The following is a 13,603-nucleotide window of genomic DNA, read 5'->3' as shown; positions in this document are numbered from 1 at the left end:
GTAAATATTGAACCATCTTGCATAGCAGGGATAAATCCCACTTGATCATGGTGAATAATTTTTTTTAATGTATTATTGGGGGCTCTCTGTGCTTCCTGGATCTGAATTTCTATTTCCTTCCACAGATTCAAGAAGTTTTCAGCTATTATTTCTTCAAATAAATTTTTTTTTTTTTTAATTTATTGACAACTTGGTTTCCATACAACACCCAGTGCTCATCCCAAAAGGTGCCCTCCTCAGTACCCATCACCCACCCTCCCCTCCCTCCCACCCTCCCCTCCCTCCCACCCTCCATCAACCCTCAGTTCTCGGTTTTTAACAGTCTCTTATGCTTTGGCTCTCTCCCACTCTAACCTCTTTTTTTTTTTTTTTCCTTCCCCTCCCCCATGGGTTCCTGGTAAGTTTCTCAGGATCCACATAAGAGTGAAACCATATGGTATCTGTCTTTCTCTGTATGGCTTATTTCACTTAGCATCACACTCTCCAGTTCCATCCACGTTGCTACAAAAGGCCATATTTCATTTTTTCTCATTGCCACGTAATATTCCATTGTGTATATAAACCACAGTTTCTTTATCCATTCATCAGTTGATGGACATTTAGGCTCTTTCCATAATTTGGCTATTGTTGAGAGTGCTGCTATGAACATTGGGGTACAAGTGGCCCTATGCATCAGTACTCCTGTATCCCTTGGATAAATTCCTAGCAGTGCTATTGCTGGGTCATAGGGTAGGTCTATTTTTAATTTTCTGAGGAACCTCCACACTGCTTTCCAGAGCGGCTGCACCAATTTGCATTCCCACCAACAGTGCAAGAGGGTTCCCGTTTCTCCACATCCTCTCCAGCATCTATAGTCTCCTGATTTGTTCATTTTGGCCACTCTGACTGGCGTGAGGTGATACCTGAGTGTGGTTTTGATTTGTATTTCCCTGATAAGGAGCGACGCTGAACATCTTTTCATGTGCCTGTTGGCCATCCGGATGTCTTCTTTAGAGAAGTGTCTATTCATGTTTTCTGCCCATTTCTTCACTGGGTTATTTGTTTTTCGGGTGTGGAGTTTGGTGAGCTCTTTATAGATTTTGGATACTAGCCCTTTGTCCGATATGTCATTTGCGAATATCTTTTCCCATTCCGTTGGTTGCCTTTTAGTTTTGTGGGTTGTTTCCTTTGCTGTGCAGAAGCCTTTTATCTTCATAAGGTCCCAGTAATTCACTTTTGCTTTTAATTCCCTTGCCTTTGGGGATGTGTCGAGTAAGAGATTGCTACGGCTGAGGTCAGAGAGGTCTTTTCCTGCTTTCTCCTCTAAGGTTTTGATGGTGTCCTGTCTCACATTTAGGTCCTTTATCCATTTTGAGTTTATTTTTGTGAATGGTGTGAGAAAGTGGTCTAGTTTCAACCTTCTGCATGTTGCTGTCCAGTTCTCCCAGCACCATTTGTTAAAGAGGCTGTCTTTTTTCCATTGGATGTTCTTTCCTGCTTTGTCAAAGATGAGTTGGCCATACGTTTGTGGGTCTAGTTCTGGGGTTTCTATTCTATTCCATTGGTCTATGTGTCTGTTTTGGTGCCAATACCATGCTGTCTTGATGATGACAGCTTTGTAGTAGAGGCTAAAGTCTGGGATTGTGATGCCTCCTGCTTTGGTCTTCTTCTTCAAAATTCCTTTGGCTATTCGGGGCCTTTTGTGGTTCCATATGAATTTTAGGATTGCTTGTTCTAGTTTCGAGAAGAATGCTGGTGCAATTTTGATTGGGATTGCATTGAATGTGTAGATAGCTTTGGGTAGTATTGACATTTTGACAATATTTATTTTTCCAATCCATGAGCAGGGAATGTCTTTCCATTTCTTTAAATCTTCTTCAATTTCCTTCATAAGCTTTCTATAATTTTCAGCATACAGATCCTTTACATCTTTGGTTAGATTTATTCCTAGGTATTTTATGCTTCTTGGTGCAATTGTGAATGGGATCAGTTTCTTTATTTGTCTTTCTGTTGCTTCATTGTTAGTGTATAAGAATGCAATTGATTTCTGTACATTGATTTTGTATCCTGCAACTTTGCTGAATTCCTGTATCAGTTCTAGCAGACTTTTGGTGGAGTCTATCGGATTTTCCATGTATAATATCATGTCATCTGCAAAAAGCGAAAGCTTGACTTCATCTTTGCCAATTTTGATGCCTTTGATTTCCTTTTGTTGTCTGATTGCTGATGCTAGAACTTCCAGCACTATGTTAAACAGCAGCGGTGAGAGTGGGCATCCTTGTCGTGTTCCTGATCTCAGGGAAAAAGCTCTCAATTTTTCCCCGTTGAGGATGATGTTAGCTGTGGGCTTTTCATAGATGGCTTTTATGATCTTTAAGTATGTTCCTTCTATCCCGACTTTCTCAAGGGTTTTTATTAAGAAAGGGTGCTGGATTTTGTCGAAGGCCTTTTCTGCATCGATTGACAGGATCATATGGTTCTTCTCTTTTTTTTTGTTAATGTGATGTATCACGTTGATTGATTTGCGAATGTTGAACCAGCCCTGCATCCCAGGAATGAATCCCACTTGATCATGGTGAATAATTGTTTTTATATGCCGTTGAATTCGATTTGCTAGTATCTTATTGAGAATTTTTGCATCCATATTCATCAGGGATATTGGCCTGTAGTTCTCTTTTTTTACTGGGTCTCTGTCTGGTTTAGGAATCAAAGTAATACTGGCTTCATAGAATGAGTCTGGAAGTTTTCCTTCCCTTTCTATTTCTTGGAATAGCTTGAGAAGGATAGGTATTATCTCTGCTTTAAACGTCTGGTAGAACTCCCCTGGGAAGCCATCTGGTCCTGGACTCTTATTTGTTGGGAGATTTTTGATAACCGATTCAATTTCTTCGCTGGTTATGGGTCTGTTCAAGCTTTCTATTTCCTCCTGATTGAGTTTTGGAAGCGTGTGGGTGTTCAGGAATTTGTCCATTTCTTCCAGGTTGTCCAATTTGTTGGCATATAAGTTTTCATAGTATTCCCTGATAATTGTTTGTATCTCTGAGGGATTGGTTGTAATAATTCCATTTTCATTCATGATTTTATCTATTTGGGTCATCTCCCTTTTCTTTTTGAGAAGCCTGGCTAGAGGTTTGTCAATTTTGTTTATTTTTTCAAAAAACCAACTCTTGGTTTCGTTGATCTGCTCTACAGTTTTTTTAGATTCTATATTGTTTATTTCTGCTCTGATCTTTATTATTTCTCTTCTTCTGCTAGGTTTAGGCTGCCTTTGCTGTTCTGCTTCTAGTTCCTTTAGGTGTGCTGTTAGAGTTTGTATTTGAGATTTTTCTTGTTTCTTGAGATAGGACTGGATGGCAATGTATTTTCCTCTCAGGACTGCCTTTGCTGCGTCCCAAAGCGTTTGGATTGTTGTATTTTCGTTTTCGTTTGTTTCCATATATTTTTTAATTTCTTCTCTAATTGCCTGGTTGACCCACTCATTCGTTAGTAGGGTGTTCTTTAACCTCCATGCTTTTGGAGGTTTTCCAGACTTTTTTCTGTGGTTGATTTCAAGCTTCATAGCATTGTGGTCTGAAAGTAAGCATGGTATAATTTCAATTCTTGTAAACTTATGAAGGGCTGTTTTGTGACCCAGTATATGATCTATCTTGGAGAATGTTCCATGTGCACTCGAGAAGAAAGTATATTCTGTTGCTTTGGGATGCAGAGTTCTAAATATATCTGTCAAGTCCATCTGATCCAATGTGTCATTCAGGGCCCTTGTTTCTTTATTGACCGTGTGTCTAGATGATCTATCCATTTCTGTAAGTGGGGTGTTAAAGTCCCCTGCAATTACCACATTCTTATCGATAAGGTTGCTTATGTTTATGAGTAATTGTTTTATATATTTGGGGGCTCCGGTGTTTGGCGCATAGACATTTATAATTGTTACCTCTTCCTGATGGATAGACCCTGTAACTATTATATAATGTCCTTCTTCATCTCTTGTTACAGCCTTTAATTTAAAGTCTAGTTTGTCTGATATAAGTATGGCTACTCCAGCTTTTTTTTGGCTTCCAGTAGCATGATAAATAGTTCTCCATCCCCTCACTCTCAATCTAAAGGTGTCCTCAGGTCTAAAATGAGTCTCTTGTAGACAGCAAATAGATGGGTCTTGTTTTTTTATCCATTCTGATACCCTATGTCTTTTGGTTGGCGCATTTAATCCATTTACATTCAGTGTTATTATAGAAAGATACGGGTTTAGAGTCATTGTGATGTCTGTATGTTTTATGCTTGTAGTGATGTCTCTGGGACTTTGTCTCACAGGGTCCCCCTTAGGATCTCTTGTAGGGCTGGTTTAGTGGTGACAAATTCCTTCAGTTTTTGTTTGTTCGGGAAGACCTTTATCTCTCCTTCTATTCTAAATGACAGACTTGCTGGATAAAGGATTCTTGGCTGCATATTTTTTCTGTCTAGCACCCTGAAAATCTCGTGCCAATTCTTTCTGGCCTGCCAAGTTTCAAAAGAGAGATCAGTCACGAGTCTTATAGGTCTCCCTTTATATGTGAGGGCACGTTTACCCCTTGCTGCTTTCAGAATTTTCTCTTTATCCTTGTATTTTGCCAGTTTCACTATGATATGTCGTGCAGAAGATCTATTCAAGTTACGTCTGAAGGGAGTTCTCTGTGCCTCTTGGATTTCAATGCCTTTTTCCTTCCCCAGTTCAGGGAAGTTCTCAGCTATTATTTCTTCAAGTACCCCTTCAGCACCTTTCCCTCTCTCTTCCTCCTCTGGGATACCAATTATGCGTATATTATTTCTCTTTAGTGCATCACTTAGTTCTCTAATTTTCCCCTCATACTCCTGGATTTTTTTATCTCTCTTTTTCTCAGTTTCCTCTTTTTCCATAACTTTATCTTCTAGTTCACCTATTCTCTCCTCTGCCTCTTCAAGCCGAGCTGTGGTGGTTTCCATTTTGTTATGCATTTCGTTTAAAGCGTTTTTCAGCTCCTCGTGACTGTTCCTTAGTCCCTTGATCTCTGTAGCAAGAGATTCTCTGCTGTCCTGTATACTGTTTTCAAGCCCAGCGATTAATTTTATGACAATTATTCTAAATTCACTTTCTGTTATGTTATTTAAGTCCTTTTTGATCAGCTCATTAGCTGTTGTTATTTCCTGGAGATTCTTCTGAGGGGAATTCTTCCGCTTGGTCATTTTGGATAGTCCCTGGCGTGGTGAGGACCTGCAGGGCACTTCCCCTGTGCTGTGGTGTATAACTGGAGTTGGTGGGTGGGGCCGCAGTCAGACCCGATGTCTGCCCCCAGCCCACCGCTGGGGCCACAGTCAGACTGGTGTGTGCCTTCTCTTCCCCTCTCCTAGGGGCGGGATTCACTGTGGGGTGGTGTGGCTCGTCTGGGCTACTTGCACCCTGCCAGGCTTGTGATGCTGGGGATCTGGCGTATTAGCTGGGGTGGGTAGGCAAGGTGCACGGGGGCAGGAGGGGCAGGCTTAGATCGCTTCTCCTTAGGTGATCCACTTCAGGAGGGGCCCTGTGGCAGCGGGAGGGAGTCAGATCCGCTGCCGGAGGTTTGGCGGTTTGGCTCCGCAGAAGCGCAGAGTTGGGTGTTTGCGCGGAGCGAGCAAGTTCCCTGGAAGGAACTGGTTCTCTTTGGGATTTTGGCTGGGGGATGGGCGGGGGAGATGGCGCTGGCGAGCGCCTTTGTTCCCCACCAAACTGAGCTCTGTTGTCAGGGGGCTCAGCAGCTCTCCCTCCCTTTGTCCTCCAGCCTTCCCACTTTCCGAGCAGAGCTGTTAACTTATGACCTCCCAGACGCTAAGTCGCGCTTGTTGTGGGAACATAGTCCGTCAGGCCCGTCCGCTTTTGCAAGCCAGACTCGGGGGCTCTGCTTGGCCGGCGAGCCGCCCCTCCGCCCCGGCTCCCTCCCGCCAGTCCTTGGAGCGCGCACCGCCTCGCCGCCCTTCCTACCCTCTTCCGCAGGCCTCTCGTCTGCGTTTGGCTCCGGCGACTCCGTTCTGCTAATCATCTGTTGTTTTCTGGGTTATTTAGGCAGGTGTAGATGGAATCCAAGTGATCAGCAGGACGTGCGGTGAGCCCAGCGTCCTCCTAAGCCGCCATCTTGCCCTCTTCAAATAAATTTTGACCCTTTGCTTTCTTTCCTTCTTTCTTTCATCCTTTCTTTCATTTTTCTTTTCTTTCTTTCTCTTTCTTTGTTTCTTTCTTCCTTTCTTTCTTCCTTTTCTCTTTCTTTCTTTCTTTCTTTCTTTCTTTCTTTCTTTCTTTCTTTCTTTATGTTGCAAATGTTATTATGTTTGATGGTGTTGCTGATTTCCCTAAGTCTATTTTCATTTCTATTATGCTTTTCTCTTTCTCCTGTTCAGTGTTATTGTCTTCCAGGTCACTGATCATTCTTCTTCTCTAATCTACTATTTATTCTACCTACTGTATTTTAAATTTCAGTTATTGAGTTCTTCATCTGATTGTTTTTTGTTTGTTTGTTTTCTATCTCTTTGGTAAGGGTCTCGCTGATGTCGTCCACTCTTTTCTCAAGTCCAGTGACCATCTTTATGAACATTACTTTAAATTCTCTATCAGGCATATTACTTATTTTCATTTTATTTACCTTTCTTGCTGTGATTTTGTCCTGTTTGTTCATTTGGGACATATTCCTCTGTCTACTCATTTTGTCTAACTCTTTGTGTCTGTTTTCATGTGTCAGGAAACTCAGCTACATCTCCTACTCTTGAAAGTAGTGGCCTTATGAAGAAGATCTATAGTGCTCTGCAGTGCAATGTCCCCTATTTACCAAGACCTGGCACTTCAAGTGTCTCCTATGTGTGTTGTGTGCACCCTACTGTTTTGGCTGAGCCACTTTTGCCTTCAATCCAGTCATTTGCAATGTGTCTTTTTGCCTTGTGGGCAGGGTTGGATCCCTGTGTTGTTAGTGAGCCAGCCTGAGGCTGCCTTGGCCTTGATTTGAGTCAGACCAGGGATTTGCCAGAGATGCAGTGGCGCCAAACTGCAGAGTGCTTTCCCTGTGTTGTCCCTTGAGAAGCTTTTGTCGGTGGGCAGAGTCCGCAATCAACCAGATGTCTGCCTCCAGACCATGACTGGGACTGCAGTTGGACTAGTGTGTGCAATTATCTTCTCCTCTCTCTGGGGCAAGAGTCACTTTGGAGTGGTGCTCACAGTTGGGACTGCTTGCACACTGCCATCCTGTGGCACCACTTTGGATGTGCTCTGGCCAAGGATGCACTGCAGGGGTTGTGTCCACAGAATGCAGGACCTGGGTGCACTCTTAGCAAGTTAGGCAGGGCATGTTGGTGCTGTGCTGGTTCTTAAAGATGGCCATGTATCTAGGCTGGGAGGGTGGGGGAAGAAAATGGTATTTGCCAGCTCTTTTGTTCTTGAGGAAGTCTCCCAAAGATCCCTACCCCTCCAGCATGTGCTCTGAAATTGGCAAACAAATCCTCCCATATACCCCAGCATTTTCCAAACTGCTGTTTCTATGCTGTATCTCTGTGGGGCTATTTGTCATGCTGTTTCTACAATGGTGGGGACTTAGATTCCTATCACCCTCCCAGAGCTGAGCCCACAGATTTTCAAAGTTCCACATGGTAAGCCCTGCTAATTATAAGAACTTGCAAAATTCAGCCCCTCTAGTTTTCAAAGCCAAATGTTATGGAGATTCATCTTCCCTTTGCTGGTCTCCCATGCCTGGGATGCCTGGTGTGAGGGTCTGCTCTTTTCCCCTCTTTTGTGCCCAAGACATCCCTCTGCTCCACAAACAGTCCCGCCATTTAGCTCCCGACCACATCTTCACCCTTCCTATTCACTTCAATGTGCTCTCTTCTCTTCATTTAACTGTGGATAGTGTGTTCTCCCAGTCTTTGGGTTGTTTTCTGGGTTACTTACACGAATGTGGGTGTTATCTAGTTGTATCTGTGGGACAAAGTGGGCTTAGGATCTTCCTACTCCACTATCATCACTGGAAGTCTAATTTGTGTGACTAGTTTTTTAAATAAGAGCTCAGAAACACATCAAAGTGGCTTCTTTATAAAAATAAAGGCCTTGGTTCATAACTGACTTTTCTAGGCACTGAATATCTTCTCTCAGCTCTGTCATGAAAAAGTTTACTTTGCTTCATTTTATCAGACATTCCCATGACATCTTCTTCATCCCTATCTACCTACCATTGTTCTCCAGGCATTGGGAATTGTGCTGAGGGGCAATGAGGGAGCACATCTGGAATCACAGCCTTTTTCATCAACACTAGGTGCTCTATTCAATGACCAATGCCAACTTAGTTCAGATGTTGATTAAATCAAAGATGAATTCTAGTTCTTTTTGTCAATGTCTAGAATAAACTTAAAGTGAACTATATGGTTATATTTTCTCCTTGCTTCTTTATGCTTTTCATTTAGATTCTATCCCCAATGATACTTCTCAGCATCTATGGGGAAGAACTTTTCATTAGTTTTATTTTTTTATTGTTACTATTATTGTTATCATTATTGACATCACCAATAAATGAAAATAATGTTTCTTTGGCTAGCTGGTATGTGGGAAACACCTGCTGAAGTACCTAGCATCTACTTCCAAGTTCTTCTCACTATTAGTAGCTGCATAAAGAATACCTCTTTCTGTACTCCCCTTGTAGATATTGGAATAAGGGAGAAACAAATACCACTCCATTTGCGTAAGGTTGTAAACTCCTGGCCTCCAGGAAATGAAAGGCCTATACACAGAGCCAACAGCTTAGTGTTCACATTCTACCTACTCCTTAGAAATCTGCTCTTTGAGCCAAACTGCAAAAGAAAAACAAAAACTGTCTGTTGTAAAAAGGAATTTGGGTAAGTCAATAAATTCCTGCCAGGAGTTAAACCCATTTAAATATATAGTCATAAGATATATATTATGATTGGCCCTTTAGAAAACACTACCATTAACTATACAATGAGGAAATTATGGCATCTGTATTTTGAAAGAAAGTCAACTCCATATATTATGAACCACTCTGACAAAAATAAGAACTTCATTAATTTAAATGACAGGTCTACATGCAATTTCCATAGTTTTATATAAAGTCCTTACTTTTCAAGTTAATAATTTAAGTTACAGGCAGATAAATTTTAAGTGTTATATTTGTTTAATTTTTTTTATTTTGAAATGAGTTATAATGGATATTCACTTTGTAAAATTTTTTATCTTGAAATAATTTCAAACTTACAGGAAAGTTACAGGACAGTTGTAGAAAGAACTTCTATTTTGCCTTCACTCAGATTTTTCAAAGATTACCATTTTAGCATATTTATTACCTCCCTCTTGCCGCCAGCATCCCTAACACACCCATTATAATTGGTCTTTTTCTGAACCATTTAAGGGCAAGCCACAGATATGATGCTCCATCATCCCTGAATATTCTAGTTCATATTTGCTAAAACAAGAATTGTGGCCAACATATTCACCACATAAGCTTCCAAATCAGGAAATCATTTTAATAGAACACTGTCATTCAATCCACAGACCATATCAACTTTAACCAAATGTGCTAACAATGTCATGTTTCCTATCTGGTCCAGGATCCAACACAGGATCACATGTCATATCTCTTTAGTCTCTTTCAATCTAAAGCAGTCTTTCAGTTTTTCTTTTTCTTTTATGAACGGGACAATGCTAAAGAATAAAGGCCTCTCATTATGTAAGAGGGCCCTCAACCTAGGTCTATACAATACTTTCTCATGGCCAAATTCATGCAATAAATTCTTATCCAGAATATCCTGAAATGAGGCTGAGCCCTTCTCAGCTCAACAGTCAAGAGACACATAATGTCGATTTGTCCTACCTGGTCAAGTTGGTATTTACTATAAAAATGCCATTTTTTTGTTTTGTAGTCAAGTATTTTGGTAGGAGATATTCTTAGATTACATCAATATCCTATTCTTCATAGACCCTCCACCCACCAGTTTTAAAACCTTTGATGACTCCTACCTAAATCAACTTCCACACTGGTGGCTGCCAAATGGTGACTTTTCTGCATTTATTCATAGGTGTTCTATATTAAGAAGAAATTTTTCTTCTCCCCCTTTATTTACTCATTTGTATCAACATGAACTCAGGGATTCCCATTTTGTTCAATGGTTTATAATCAATTGCTATCTTTGTTTATTTTCATGCTAAAATTGTCCCACATTTTGGCCAATGGGGGCCACCTCAAACTGGCTCCTCTGTCACTTTGGTATGTTAACATCATTTGTTAAACATTTCCTTACTTTTGCGCACAATAAGATGATCCAGGTTCATCATGAACTTTCCCTGTGCTGAGCCTTGAACCAGCACTACTTTCTAGGAATCCTGATTCCTTTTAGGAAGTGTGGTATTTAGAAACCAATGTCTTGGCACTTGGTATGATCATTGCCACTGGAATGTCATAGTTTTCAGGCCCTCTTAAGGGGAGAGAGCTAGAAAATATGTGTCTGTATACTCATACATACACAGTATCTATATCTATTACTCTGCTTATATATATTAAAATATTTAAAAAAAACACATGAGTTCATACTGATTCCTCCAATTCCAATCTAACACCTCAGGGGTCTTTCTTTTCTTCTCCCTTTCTATGCTTATAAATTCCTTTCCCAATGGTAAGAAACATAGCTCTTATAATCCTCAATTTATTCACTCATTTCCTCAACTGATTTACTCATTTGTTCAATACAACCAGTATCCCAACCACAGTAGCCACCTCTGTACTTGCTTCCCTGTCACTCGCATGCCAGTGGCTCCAAGTCTAGAAGAAAAAGGGAAGGAAAAGTAAGGGAAGGCATGGGAAAGTCAGAAAGAGAAAAAGAAGGAAGGAGGAGGAAGAGAGAAATGGAAGAAGGGAAGAGAAGGGACAAGAAGAGAAATGGAAAAAGAAAGAAAAGTGAAGCAGATACTTACTTTTAAAACACCTTCCACAGCCATTTTCCCTTCATGTCCTAGCAAGATAGTGTATGGATAAAGCCACTGGATTGCATGTTTGATTGACATCATAGGAAAGGAATCCTATATAGGAGCAAAAATACACAGGGATGAAGAACATCCAAAATAATCACAAAAAATTTATCTGAAATGCATATTTGACATATATGACATATCCAAAATGTATATATGATTATAAAAAATAACCAAGAGGTTTCTCATATTTTCCACAAGTCCACAAAAAATATTCATTACTCCCTCTTCTTTTCCTGTTCCACACCCTTTCACTGGGTAAGCCTACCCACCCCCATCTTTCAGCTACCATCTATCTGTTAATGGCTCCCATGTCTCAGTATCTGGTCCTGAGCTCTAGACTCGAATTCTCAATTGCCCAAATGTGACCCTTTAGATATCCCATTGACCTCCATTCAACATGCCTGAAACTACATGTCTGAACACGTCTCCCTACCCTATTCATCCCAAAGTATGCTCTTTACTTGTATTCCTTGTTTTTTCATGTTTATTTAGTTTTGAAAGAGAGAGAGTGTATGGGTGGGGAGGGGAAGAGAGAAAGGGAGACAGAATCTGAAGCAGGCTCCAGGCTCTGAGCTGTCAGCACAGAGCCTGACACGGGGCTTGAACCCACAAGCAGTGAGATCATGACCTGAGCTGAAGTCGGATGCATAACCGACTGAGCCACCCAGGTGCCCCCATTCCTAATCTGAGTTAATCACATCCACATTTACTTAGTTTCACAGTTATAACTACAAAGTTAGAAAGTGTTTATTATTCTCAAAAGTTTTCTCCAAGTTAAACTGCTTTCCCAACATGGACAATTAGAGAAATTTCAGCATAGGTTGTCCTGTAGATGATATTATAGCATTTCTGTCAACATACTGAAGGGTGTGATAATGGTTCTGGTTATGTGGAAGAACGTCTTACGACTTCTTCCAAGTTGCATACTAAAGTATATAAAAATACTGATCATAATTTACTTTCAAATGGTTCGGAAAAGAGAGAGCAAACAAATGTGGCAATATGTTAAAAATTGGTGATTCTACTTGAAGGGGTTATGGATGTTCATTTTACTGTTTTTGAACTTTTATTTTTAGATTTGAGAACTATCAAAGTAAAATGTTCCAAGCAAAAACAAAAAGAACAAAAAGCAGAAGATGTGGTAAAAAGGAAGAGAAAAGCTGTTCTAAACACAGAGGACAGTGCAAACAATACCTGTGAAACCTAACTCACTGAGTCTCAGGAAACCTAAATGAATAGGAACAAAAGTTTAAAAATAAGTCTCTTGTCTCGGCAGTATCCACTACCTGGGATTACACTCTCCTTAGCACAGTCTCTCACTGACTGTTACAACAGTTTCCTATTAGGTCCGTATGCAACCAGGCTTTCCCCGTCCCTCCTCCCTGCCCACAGAGGTATCTTCCTCCACCATAGAACTGATTACTCCACGCTTCACCTACTTAGTAATATCTAACAGGCCACTTCTTCCACACCATGAAATCCAGACAACTTCACTCACCATGCAAAACACTTCACAATAAAGTTCTCACCTCTCTCTTCACCCTACACGCTTGCTCTAACGATACAACTTATCATTCTTCAAACATACCAAGCCCGTTTGTGATTCAACACCTCTGTGCATGCTGTTCCCTCTGCCTGGAGGGCATTTCCAACAATCCTGACACGACTGTCACGACCTTTGTTAAACTGTAGTGGACAATGTTTACGCTCTACCAAACACCTCGGATCTGTTTTTATCTTTTCTAAGCTTCCCACCTTTCCCTTTCAACAGCTAGCTGCTGCAGGGCTTTTAAAGAAGACTACTTTTGAACTCCCAAAGCCAGCTTTGCTCACAGCCAAGAGAGCAGCTAATGCCTGGAAATTTGTGTCCCTTGTGATGACCCACTGACCAACGACTGCTGGTGCCTGAGTGCGAAAGTCCCAGCTCCCTGCCTCAGGCTGCAGGCCGCCTCTGCAGGCTCCTCAGGCCTCTCCAGGCTGAGTCATCCTTCTCTCTGTGGAGTTTTTACCTGAACTGCATGTCTACCTACCTCCCTCCTAGGCTATGAGCTCAGTAAGGGCTCACAACACATTGCTGGTCTCCGTACAGTATACTGCACAGCATGGGTCAGCGAATCTCAGGTCTTGTAATATTTATAGAGGAATATGACAAGGCAAACTGAAATGATGAATCCCCAAGGATTAACTTTTAAGTTCTCTTTGCCACATTTGGGTATACGAGTCATTAATTTATTTTATACATACCAGGATTTGAACTGCAGCTGGTAAACTATCTAAAGGAAAATCTGGAAGTCCGAGAGTAGAAGATTCTTGGGAACAGAGAGTGGTGGCAAAGGACAAGAGCTGAGAGATTCTAGGGGAAAAAATTAAGTAATGTTAAATGCTATTCTAATAGTTTTAATGCATAAAATGCATTCACTTGTTAAACATAAAATAGCTGAGGCATCTTAATTGATATAAAATGACATTTACTATTAAATTCTTTTTAAAAAAATTTTTTTAATGCTTACTTATTTTTGAAGGAGAGAGAGACAGAGCATGAGCAGGGGAAGAGCAGAGAGAGAGGGAGACACAAAATCCAAAGCAGGCTCCAGGCTCTGAGTTGTCAACACAGCCCCTAACATG

At 41.0% G+C, this 13,603-nt stretch overlaps 1 protein-coding gene across 3 annotated transcripts in view; it reads right to left on the bottom strand.

Moving 5' to 3' along the window:
• VWA8 (von Willebrand factor A domain containing 8) overlaps positions 1–13,603 on the bottom strand; it is a 363,734-nt gene that overhangs the window by 276,523 nt on the left and 73,608 nt on the right. For all 3 annotated transcript variants that reach the window (XM_047859419.1, XM_047859262.1, XM_047859340.1), the window contains exons 8-9: positions 13,223–13,331; positions 10,922–11,026 (exon numbers count right to left, since the gene is read on the bottom strand). In XM_047859419.1, the coding sequence (XP_047715375.1) occupies positions 10,922–11,026; positions 13,223–13,331 (214 nt within the window). The remainder of the gene's footprint in view (positions 1–10,921; positions 11,027–13,222; positions 13,332–13,603) is intronic.

This window comes from Prionailurus viverrinus, chromosome A1 (assembly GCF_022837055.1).
Source record: "Prionailurus viverrinus isolate Anna chromosome A1, UM_Priviv_1.0, whole genome shotgun sequence".
NCBI lineage: Eukaryota > Metazoa > Chordata > Mammalia > Carnivora > Felidae > Prionailurus > Prionailurus viverrinus.
Note: the sequence above shows the minus strand (reverse complement) of the source record. Positions and strands in the feature narration are given on the sequence as shown.